This window comes from Ranitomeya variabilis, chromosome 1 (genome assembly GCF_051348905.1).
Source record: "Ranitomeya variabilis isolate aRanVar5 chromosome 1, aRanVar5.hap1, whole genome shotgun sequence".
In the NCBI taxonomy this organism is placed as follows: Eukaryota; Metazoa; Chordata; class Amphibia; order Anura; family Dendrobatidae; genus Ranitomeya; species Ranitomeya variabilis.
The window spans coordinates 202802521-202815229 of record NC_135232.1 but is presented as its reverse complement, the minus strand read 5'-3'; the positions used below and the strand labels follow the sequence as shown (position 1 = coordinate 202815229).

Below are 12709 nucleotides of genomic sequence, written 5' to 3'. Positions count from 1 at the left end.
ATTGCTGTCTTGAAAATGGAAGGTAAATCAATTCATAATTGGATTGTAAATGTATTTAATGGTGATGCCACCATTGTCTGGGGATACCACCTGCTCTAATGTATTCAGTCAGCTATGACAGTAATCCAGTAAATCATCCACATTCGAAACAATGGTAACATACAGTTGTCTGAAAAGGTATTTACCCCTTCCTGATTTCCTATTCTTTTGCATGTTTGCCACACTTAAATATTTCAGATCACCAAACAAATTTAAATATTAGACAAAGATAACACAAGTAAGCACAAAATACAGTTTTTAAAGTGAACTTGTCCCTCAGTAAACTAGACAAAACTAGTCAGGTCGGCACCAAAATACTGATTAAAATGATCCCTTGGTTGATGAAATTCATCTTGTGGTTGTTGTTTAATCTGTGTTTGCAGTTTTCAGTTAATGAGATTCTCATGCTTTGGGGTGGGCCTGATGGGGGTCTTTATGTGGTGCTCTGCTTACATATTCATCTGTATGGCTTATAGCAGGGCACTGATCCCTCACTGACCTGCCTCCTATTTTACATACTGAATATAATATGGTTTGAAAAAAAAACTCACATTCAGCAGGCAGGCCTGGTCTGTAGCATGATGAGGTGGATAATATGCGTACCGTATTTTCGTTTTATTTAGACATAAAAAAAATTATCTTACTCAAAATAGCGACAGCGGCCACGCACGCGCAGTAGCATCTATTGCTTTCTGATAGATACTACTGCCATACAGATGAGTATCTAAGCAGAGCACCACATAAAGACCCCCCCACAAGTTGCCCCAAAGCACGAGAATCTCATTAACTGAAAACTGCAAATAAAGATTAAACAACAACCACAAGATGGATTTAATCAACCAAGGTCTCATTTTAATCAGTATAACAGCGCCAATCTGACAGAGTCTGTAGTTTACAATCCTACAGACAGGTTTACTTTAAATGAAGGTCTTTATTATTAAGGGAAAAAGAAATCCAAACCTACAGGGCCCTGTGTGAAAAAGTGATTTCCACGTAAACCCAATAACTGGTTGGGTCACACTTAGCAGCATCAACCGCAATCAATCACTTTTGATAACTGGCATTGAGTCTTTTACAGCACTCTGGAGGAATTCTGGCTCACTCATCTTTGCAGAACTGTTGTAATTTAGCCACATTGTGTCAGGACTCTGAACATTTTTATTACCTTTTGTGCATTACTGCCCTTTTCCAAGATGGCGTCTTTGGTCTCATGTGCACTGTGTCTTCCTGCTATAAAACTCCACCCCAGCCTTCAGTCTGTGCTAGAGTATTCTGCCTTGCATCCTGCTCCTGACTCTGATGACTCCCTGGCTATATACCTGCTCCTGTGAACCTGTGTGGTGATCCTGCTACTCTGCTCTGAGTTCCTGCTGCATATACCAGTTTCCAGTAATCCTCCTTCATCTGCTGCTCGTGTTTACTTCCATCTGCATTTGCTGGACATGTAAGCTGTTGCTGCTCTGCAAAAACCTGAGACTATTACCCAGGCCTCCCTGGTTGAGCTAAGATATTATTTGAACTGCCTTATTAGCATATCTATCTGTGTTTGGACTAAAACAAGGACTTACTCGTGTCAAGTATCCCCAAGAATAATTGTGCTTCATAGACTTTCTGCGTGATTGCATTTTCCTCTGAAGTTTCCTATAGACTGCTAAGCTGCGTTTAATATTTACTCCAAGTGTTGTGGACTTGAGTTTCTCTCTGCACCTGTTTGAATCACCGTGTGATAATATAGACTTTATCACTTATAAAACTGTCCTGTAGTTGTCTTGTTCCATGCAAAGAGTCTCCTGAGTTATCCCCTATAATTATTACACATTGGAGGGTTTCCAAGCTTTTTTAAGGTCATGCCACAGCATCTCAATCAGATTCAGATCAGTACTTTGACTAGACCACTCCAAAATCTTAATTTTGTTTTTCTTAAGTCATTCAGAGGTGGACTTGCTGGTGTGTTTTGGATCATTTTCCTGCTGCATAATCTAAGTGCGCTTCAGCTTGAGGTCACGAGCAGATGGCCTGACATTCACCTTTGCATTTTTTGGTAGACAGCAGAATTCATGGTTCCATTTACCACAGCAAGCCTTCCAGGTTTTGATGCAGCAAAACAGCACCAAACCGTCACACTACCACCACCATATTTTACTGTTAGTATGATGTTCCTTTTCTAAAATGCTGTGTTACTTCTACGCCAGATATAATTGAACATACACCTTCCAAACAGTTCAACTTTTAACCCATCAGTCCACAGAGTATTCTCCCAAAAGTCTTGGAGATCATGAAGATGTTTTCTGGCAAAACTGAGACAAGCCTTTATATTCTTATTGCTCAGTAGTGGTTTTCGTCTTGGAACTCTGCCATTCAGGCCATTTTTGCCCAGTCTCTTTGTTATGGCGGAGTCATGAACACTAACCTTAACTGAGGCAAGTGAGACCTGCAGTTCTTTGGATGTTGTGGGGTCTCTTGTGACCTCTGAGATGAATTGTTGCTGTGCTCTTTGGGTAATTTTGATCTTCTGGTCATGCCTGGGAAGGTTCACCACTATTCCACGTGTGGATAATGGCTCTCTGTTATGATCCTTAGTGGCTGAGGATCACAAAACGGACTAGCTAAGTTACTGAACATAGAAACGAGCTATAGGGAGGTGGTAACTGGACTGACCGCAAACCTGATCCTAACCAAACACACTAAAGGTAGCCGGTGAACGTGCCTAAATTCCTGGACGTCTCGATGCAGCCTGAGAAACTAGCTACCCCTAGAGCGGAAGTAAGACCTCACTTGCCTCAGAGAAATAACCCCAAAGATATAGAAAAGCCCCCAACAAATAATAACGGTGAGGTAAGGGGAAAATACAAACGTAGAAATGAAAACAGATTCAGCAAATGGGGCCCGCTAATACTAGATAGCAGAAGACAGATAGGGAACTGTGCGGTCAGTAGAAAACCCTATGCAAAATATCCACGCTGAGAATACAAGAACCCCCACACCAACTAATGGTGTGAGGGGAGAAACTCAGCCCCCTAGAGCTGCCAGGAAGCGAGGAAATCACATACTAGCAAGCTGGACAAGGACTAATCACCAACCAAGAAACATATTGAACACTGGTGATAAAAAAATGAATAAACAGAAACTTAGCTTCTCTTGAAGAGACTGATAACGAAGGAATGCAGGAGAGCTCCAAATAGCACTGACTACATTGACAGCAGGCAACAACTGAAAGTCCAGGTGGGCTAAATAGGAAACCAACTACCAGATAACGAGACAGCTGATCCCAGCCACAAACCTGCAGAAAGACACAAAGAGCCACCAGAGGGAGCCCAAAGACAGCACTCACACAGTACCACTTGTGACCACAAGAGGGAGCCCAAAAATAGAGTTCACAACAGCTCTCACTGTGGTTCACTGGAGTCCCAAAGTTTGATAAATTACATTATAACCTTTTCCAGACTTATAGATCTCAGTTACTTTGTTTCTCATTTGTTCTTGGATTTCTTTGGATCACAGCATGATGTCTAGCTTTTGGGGTCTATTGGTCTACTTCATTTTGTCAGGCAGGTCCTATTTAAGTGATTTCTTGATTGAGAACAGATATAACAGATGTGGCTATAATCAGGCCTGGGTGTGACGAGGGAATTTGAACCGAGCTTCCCAAAGATTTGATAAACCACAGTTAATTTATGTTTGGTGTCATGTCGGACGCTATTCACACTAGGGCGTCCGACAGACAGCGTTAATTCCACATTCGTCCACTATACGCTCAGTGGCGCCGGCTAGATTTTATCCAGGTTGTCCGGGGTTAATCTAGCTGGTAATCTGGTTGGAGGCTGGGTCACGCCCGTGGCCTTTAAATAGTCTTTCTGGACTTTGGGCGCCGCCGATTATAGCTTGTGTCTTGTGCCTGGTGATCTCGGTCTGGAGTGGTGGTCTAGGAGAAGAAATATCATATCTGCTGGTGTATTATCCTTTGTCATTTTTATCCTTCCTATATTTGTATTTGTTTTGCCCTGTGCTCATTATAGTGTTTTCCTGTGAGTCTGCGGCGTGGTGCGTTTTTACTTTTCCCTGTCTGTGCTTTCTGTAGGGGTTGGTGTGTGGTCTAATCATTGGATGGCGGGTGGAGATTTCAGCACAGGACTGTAACAGGAGTCAGGGTCAGGCCTGGCATCCCAGACAAGCACACCATCAGTGTAAATTCTGGGAGAGGGACAGACAGGGTTTTCCCTGGGTCTACCCAGTACCCGCATAACATTTGGTGGGAGAATCACTTTTTCTCACAGGGCCCTGTAGGTTTGGATTTCTTTTTCCCTTAATAATAAAGACTTTCATTTAAAACGGCAACTTTTTTACTTGTGTTATCTTTGTCTAATATTTAAATTTGTTTTGTGATCTGAAACATTTAAGTGTGACAAACATGCAAAAGAATAGGAAATCAGGAAGGGGGCAATCACTTTCTCACGCAGCTATAGATACAGAAAAACTTACAAAAAGTAAAGGCTGCATAATTAGAGAAATAGAATTGATAAAGTATTGGTTCTATTTAACACCCTTTTTTGGTTCTAGAGATATGAGTCTTTTCATTCAGTGCTAATTTTTGTGATCTTTACGAAGGGGGTGTTGTACAAATGGTAATAATGCAGAGCATCCTAAGACACGCCTCAGAGGATCATGTCAGCAACGCCCCCTTGTAAAGACCATAAAAATTAGCACTAAATAAAAAGACCCATATCTCTGGAAATGAATATAGGGTGTTAAATGTTTAGGGAAAAAAATAAATTACATCTGTAGGTGAGCAGTCGAACTAAAATATGAGCATAAACTGGCCACTTTTGATTTGAGGACAGGTCCTCTTTAAATGATCTGTTACAATGTGATACTTTTAGACACAATCATATTAAAAGCCAGTATATTGTAAAAAAATGTTTAAGAGCTAAAGGTTCATGTTGACTAACTATTCTTATTATTATTTATTTATATGGCACCATTGATTCCATGGTGCTGAACATGAGAAGGGATTACATACAAGTTACAGATATCACTTACAGTAGACAAACTAACAATGACAGACTGATACAGAGGGGCGAGGACCCTGCCCTTGCGGGCTTACATTCTACAGGATTATGGGGAAGGAGACAGTAGGTTGAGGGTTGCAGCAGCTCCGGTGTTGGTGAGGCTGTAGCTTCGGTAGTGGTGAGGAGGCAGCGGGGTCAGTGCAGGCTGTAGGCTTTCCTGAAGAGGTGGATTTTCAGGTTCCGTCTGAAGGATCCGAATGTGGCTGATAGTCAGATGTGTTGGGGCAGAGAGTTCCACTATAATACTCACTATGCACATGGATAAAAAAGTATTTAGCAGGGATTAGCATGTCGCTGCTTAAATCATTCCAATGTGGTCCCAAATAATCTGTAGACCACCAACACTCAATGTAGACTTTATAAGGGAATTCGCCATATTCCAGTTGCATAAAATATCATGCTTCTGTATTGAAGTTCCATTAAAAAGTATACCAAATATTCACCTTGAGTAACAGACTGACGTGTTTCTGCAATTCAAAGTGCCCCTAAGTCATAGTCAGTCTGTGAATATTTTTTACGCCACTTAATGGAATTCTAATAAGGAAGATGTGATATTTTAATTAATGTGGATGTGCTATTTCCCTTATAAAGCCTATATATATATATAGATAGATATGCTTTTCCAACTTGTAATCTGTGCTCAGATTATTAGGCCTCATCCACACATCCAAATTTAAAAAGTGACATGAAAAAAATGCTACCAGTTACATCAGTGCTTTGCTTAAGTGTGCCATCTATGTGTTCGTTTTTGCCATCAGTGATTTTTACAGATGGATAAAAAAGTTAATAAATTACAAAGTTTCTCCTATGATTTGACATTTTTATATAGAGACAGCACACAGATTACTGTATATACTGCTTTCGTCCGTGTGCTGTATGTGTTTTTCACAGACCCATAGACTTGTATTGCCCCTGTTCATCCGTGCTACCAGAAAAAATTACATTGATTATAATAGGTACGTGTTGTATTTGTGAAAAAAACGGACACAACGCGTGCATGCAACACGGAGGTCTGAATGAGGCTTTATAGTGTGAGAGTAAAAATAATGTGATTTATACAGGAATGTTCAATAAAAATGAGTCATCAGATTAATACGTTTCACATTTTACTGTTTAGGGAAACTCTCTTTCGCCAGCTCTGTGCCATTCATTGGCTTTTAGAGACTTTAACCTCAGATCCATCTGTTTCCATGAGGCCGGTATCTTCTTGTTGGAATATAAGGTAAAAAAAAAATCTAAAACGGTAATTGTTTTATTTTATACATTGCAGCTTAAAAGAAACAAGTTTTATACCACTGATACTGTTCAATATATTATTAGTCTCATGCAGTAAATCTCATTAAAGGGGTTTTCTGGTCTGTAATCAATCTATGTGACGGTAGACTGCCAAATTGTGACAAATGGTCACATTTCTCCTGTTTAACCCGAGCGAGTGGGCTGTCACGTACCACATGGACAGTGTTCATCATAAATGAGTACACCCCTTTTGAAAGTAAGATTTTAATCAATATCTCAATGAATACAAGAAGAATTTGCTAAATTTTGACAAGACTAAGTTTCATAGAACATTTTTTATCCCATAATCGTAAAGTAAGGTAAAATATAACTTTCTTTATGAAATCTTCAGTATTACTCAAATTAGTTGCTGCAAAACTGGAACACCCCACATCAAAAACTTCATCTAGTATTTTGTATGTCCACCATGATTTTTAAGGACACCACCAAGTCTTCTAGGCATGGAATGAACAAGTTGCTGACATATTACAGCATCTGTCTTCCAATTTTGAGTAAAACTGAAATCTTATGGTAATGAAACTTATATTATTAACCTTACTTTCATATTGTGGGTTAAACACTGTTCTAGGAAATTCAGTCTTGTCGAAATTTTAGAAATTGTTCTTGTGTTCAGTGAGAAATTGATTAAAATCTTACTTTTTAAAAACATGTGTACACTTTTATGCTGAGCACTGTGTGTGATTTGCAAACTTAACTTATAACCTGGTACCTTCTATTCTCATCTCGCTTCTCTCAATAGAAGAGAATAGAGATGAGTGAGATTAGTCAGCAGGTAAGGCTGGTTTCACATTTGCGGTTGTGTCCGCAGTGTTTCTACTGCATATATATCCACATGCGTTGTGTATTCCTATATTTAACATTAGGGACGCATGCGTTTTTGATTTTTCGCGCTTTGCCGCGTTTGATGATGCATGCGTTGTTTCGTCGTTTGTGGCTTGGTGCGGAAATGCAACATGTAGTAATTTTTAGAGGCGTCAATTTGCCACCTGGAAACGCATGCGGTCGATTGCGCAAGGATTGCGGCGAAAAAACGCATTGCTGTCTATATGAACGCATGCGTTCACAAGCACATGTGTTTGCTTGCGTTCGTGAACGCATGCGTTTCAAAAGAGAAAAACATGTCTAGACACTGATAAGCCACCCCCCACATACAAGGTGATAAAGGGAGGGAGTGGACATTTGCAGGTCACTACTCAGCAGACACTGAAGCAGACGAGACACAGGCTACATCTTTGAGGAACACAAGACACTGAACAATGTGAGTATAGCCTAGCCAATGCCTCTATTTTCTATTTTCTGTCTCTACATGTCCTAATTTCTTGCATTTCTTTCTTTCTGCATGCATCAGAATGTCTTCTACTTCTTCTTCTGATGAGGAGTTTCGTCCTGGGCCGTCGGAAGTCGAGCATGTCAGTGAGGTGAGTACTTGCCTCGTCAGATTGGTAAGTATTCACTGTCACATCTACACATGTGACAATTTGAATTTTTCATTTTTTTAGAGCTCTTCTTCAACTGCAGCACAGACTGGGCAGGAGCAGCGGACTCAAGGTCAGGTGGAAAGACCCGACAGTGTAATATTCTTGAATCTTCTTTTCTTTCCATTCCTATTTCTTAACTTTTTTCTTCTGGAATCCTTTTGTATGTTGACTTTCCTATTCATGCCATTTCTCAGCATCTTTTTTCTTTTTTTTCCTTATGTTAATTCACTAAACTTTAATGACTTTATTTAATTTTTAGGTTCCACAATGGGAGGATGACCTAATTGAAAATGACCTCCTCATCTCCCTGGTCCAGGAGCGAGTCCCGTTGTGGGACACCCGGGATCCACTGCACTCAAACAACGTCACGATCCGGCGTCTATGGAATGAGGTGGCCAAAGAGATGTGGGATGGCTGGGACAACGCCCTGACTCGGGTCTGAAATGCATTTGGTAAGTATTGCACTGCAGTGTGAAGCAGCAGTGACCTTGGCCGTGCTCACTCGACTGTGTGTGATGAAAAAAACTCTCAGGAGTTTCTGTCATCACACACAGTTGTGTGAGCACGGCCAAAAGTCCTTTTTCTGACCATAATTTTTTTTTTTTTTTAACAGTGGCCAAAGTCAAAACACGTTGGCGTTCGATGAAGGACAGCTTCAACAAGGACCTGCGTCAAGAGAGCCGTGTTCCCATTGGTTCAGGAGCAAGGATCAGAAGATATAAATACTATCGAGTTCTGGCATTTTTAAGACCGGTCCTTGCCCAGAGAACGTAAGTATTTATCACGTGCATTAGGTTGTATTGTATTGCCATAATCTGTATTTTTCTATTCCACAGGATTTTGCGTCTGGTTAATTTTTGGTATTAATTTTCTTTTTCCTTTTTTCACAGCACATGGAGCACAACAGAAAAATATTTTTTATAGTTGAAATACTCCGATCCTGTTCTGGCAGGTTTGATAATGCGGATGTGCTTTCCATCCACCGCTCCTAAACAGTTGGGGAAATCACACACACTCCAGAATTTTTCCGAAATTTCAAGCCACATGTCGACGGTGGGTAGGGGTATAAACTCATCCCGGAGTACATTCCACAAAGCCCGACAGGTGTCCACAACTATTCCGGACAGGGTGGATATTCCAAGCCAGTATTGGAAGTGGAGGGATGATAAACTCTCTCCGGTTGCCAGAAATCTGTAAGAAAAAGAAACTCCCCAAAAATTACAAACTATTCTATTTATGGTGTGGTTACGCTAAAGAAAGAAAGGAAAATACCCAAAACATACATGTCAGAAAACACAAAATTTGGACTGTCATTGGTTTAGATTTGGAACGTACCTTAATGTAACCAGCAGACGTTCCTCTGGTGGAATCGCTCTACGGAGCTGAGTGTCCTGTCTCCGTATGGCTCCTTGGACACGAGCAAGCAAATCCCGGAACGAGTCTTGCGACATCCTTGTATATTCATGGAATTTCTCTGGGTTGGCATTAAGCTCGCCATACAGCGTGTGATGGGCTCCACGGCTCTCACGTAGTTCGATAATGGGGTGTCTCCAAAAATGCCTACGTTGTCTCCTTCTCCATCTTTCGCGATTTCTGTCTTGCTCCCAAGCAAAAGTACAGGCAAGAAACAGCTTGATGCTTAAATCCAGGTTGAAATAAAAGCTCTCCATGCGAAGATCCATCATGACACAGGATACAGGAGCAAAATCTGAAGATTACAGCTGTTCAGGGGTCTATATAAAGAAATCCCATAATGCACGCCCTCTGTAGTCCCATTGGCAGTGTCTGGTTATGTTGATTTTTCTCTTGTGAAATTTCTCATCATGCGCACCACAAACGCAGGAAAAACGCATATAAATGCGTACAAACGTGACTTTTTTTTACCGCATGCGGTAACGCATGCGTCTAAAAAATGCTGCATTTGTACGTGTTTATATGCGTTTTTTCCATCACTTGCGGGTGCGGATTAAACGCTGCGGATTTAAATGCAAATGTGAAACTAGCCTAACTAATTTTTGCTTTCTTGGCCTTTTTTGAGAGAATATGAATGATAACACCAAAAGTTTTTCTCCACTTATGGTTAGTATTTGGGTGAAGCCATTTATTGTCAATCTACTGTGTTTTCTCTTTTTAAATCATAATGACAACCAAAAACATCCAAATGACCCACATCGAAAGTTCACATACCCTGGTGATTTTGCCCTCATAACATGCACAGACGTTGACACAAATGTGTTTGAATGGCTACTAAAGGTAACATCCTCACTGTGACCTGTTTGCTTGTAATCAGTGTGTGCATAAAAGCTGAGTGAGTTTCTGGGATCCAGGCAGACTCTTGCATCTTTCATCCAGCCACTGACGTTTCTGAATTATGAGTCGGGGGAAAGCAAAAGAATTGTCAACGGATCTATGGGAAAAAGTAGTTGAACTGTATAAAACAGGAAAGGGATACAAAAAGATATCCAAGGAATTGATAATGCCAGTCAGCAGCGTTCAAACTGTGATTAACAAATGGAAAATCAGGGGCTCTTTAAAAACAAAACCACAGTCAGGTAGACCAACAAAAATAGCGTCCACAACTGCCAGGAAAATTGTTCAGGATGCAAAGAAAAACCCACAAATAACATCAGCTGAAATTCAGGACTCTTTGAAAACTAGCGGTGTGGCTATTTCAAAATACACAATAAGGAGGCACTTGAAGACAAATGAGCTGCATGGTCAAGTCGCCAGAAGAAAGCCATTACTGCGCAAATGCCACAAAGTATCTCACCTACAATACGCAAAACAGCACAGAGACAAGCCTCAAAACTTCTGGAATAAGATAATTTGGAGTGATGAGACCAAAATTGAACTTTTTGACCACAGCCATAAACGTTACATTTGGAGAGAGATCAACAAGGCCTATGATGAAAGGAATATCATTCCTACTGTAAAGCACGGAGGTGGATTGCTGATGTTTTTGGGATGTGTGAGCTACAGAGGCACAGGAAACTTGGTGAAATTTGAAGGAAAGATGAATGCAGCATTATATCAGCAAATACTGGAGGCAAATTTGCACTCATCAGCCTGGAAGCTGCGCACGGGACGTACTTGGATGTTCCAACATGACAATAATCCAAAACACAAGGCCAAGTCGACCTCTCTTTTGCTACAGCAGAACAAAGTGAAGGTTCTGGATTGGCCATCTCAGTCTCCTGACCTCAATATCATTGTGCCACTCTGGGGAGATCTCAAGGGCGCAGTTCATGCTACAGTAGACAGCCCAGGAATTTACAGGAACTGGAGGCTTTTTGCCAAGAACAGTGGTCTGCTTTACCATCTGAGAAAATAACTTCATCCACAACTACCACAAAAGACTTCAATCTGTCATTGATGTTAGAGGGGGCAATACATGGTATTAAGAAATGGGGTATGTGAACTTTTGATCAGGGTCATTTAGATGTTTTGGGTTGTCATTATGATTTAAAAAGAGAAAACAAAGTAGTTTGACAATAAATGGCTTCACCCAACCACTAACCATGAGTGGAGAAAAAATGTTGGTGTTATCATTCATATTCTCTGAAAGAAGGCCAAGAAATCCAAAATTCTGCCTGGTTATGTGAACTTTTGTACATGTAACTCCGGCATCCCTGCACTCTGCTTCAACCTCCCCTCCGGCAGGGGATGCCGACATACTCACTGCCACGGTCGCCCAGCCGTGTTCTCTCTTCCTGGTCTTGACGTGGCTCCTGTGCCATGGCCTGCACATACCACACAGGTTTACTGGCAGCATGCTTAGGGCACACGCACGCTCCATGTCTCTTAAAGAGACAGCGGTCATGCACCTGATGTGTCCCCAGCAAATGGCTGGGAGGCACATAATACTCAAGGCACCTCTATCTGTTGGAAGATGCCTGAGCAACATTAGCATTTAGTTAGTCTGCAAGCTGCCAAGTCCGTTGTCAGGTCCCTGTTCCCATACCTGTTCCATTACCCAGAACCTGAACCAGTTCTGCCTTCTTGAACCCGCCTAGTCTGAACCAGTACCTGCACCTGCTACGATCCTGTCTGTACTTGTACCTATACCAAGTCCATCCTGTCTGATCCTGCCATTCGGTTCTGCTTGAATCCTGAGCCAGTCTTGATTCTGCTCCATCTGAATCCGCTCCAATATCTGTTCTGGACGTCATCCTGTTCCTGCCCTACCAGCTACTCTGTGTTCGTACCTTCGTCCCTGTCCCATTGGGGTCAGCTGCGGCAGTTCCGGGGTTGGTCCTGGAGTGGTTCCTGGCAACCACCTATGGCTCAAACCTAACCACACCTTCAATGGCTTTAGTGAAGAACCAGATAGTCGGTTAGTTACACCCCTCCAGGCTCTCCACTATCCGCTGCGTAGTGGGTCCACACCAACCAGCGTGAAAATACATAATTCTTGTCATTAGATCCCAATGTGATTAGTGCAAGCATGGAACAAATTGAAATTAAGAATAAAATACCAATAAAGTGCAAGTAAAGAATCCAGATGTCCTGTGTATCAGATGAAATACTGTATATCATATAGAAAAATATTTAGAATTGAGAGTCCTCAGTGGTTGATACCTTTTAATGGCTAACTGAAAAGATGGTAACAAATTGCAAGCTTTCGAGACTACATACGTCTCTTCATCAGGCAAAGACTAAAACAAATTCTGAAGAATCACATATTTATGCACAACATAGTATAGGAAAAAAACAAAAAACAAAAAAAAAAAACAAAGGGAGAGGGAAAAAAAACCATGGATAAGCCAGGTGACATGAAGCAGAATTACCATGGGTGATAAACAGTTACGTCCATAAATATTGGGCCAATTC

The 12709-nt window shown here is 41.2% G+C and overlaps 1 protein-coding gene across 1 annotated transcript in view; it reads left to right on the top strand.

Moving 5' to 3' along the window:
• Nucleotides 1-12709, top strand: part of CCDC60 (coiled-coil domain containing 60) — a 329554-nt gene that overhangs the window by 154615 nt on the left and 162230 nt on the right. Inside the window, exon 6 of the mRNA XM_077292073.1 lies at nucleotides 6223-6327. Within this exon, the coding sequence (XP_077148188.1) occupies nucleotides 6223-6327 (105 nt within the window). The remainder of the gene's footprint in view (nucleotides 1-6222; nucleotides 6328-12709) is intronic.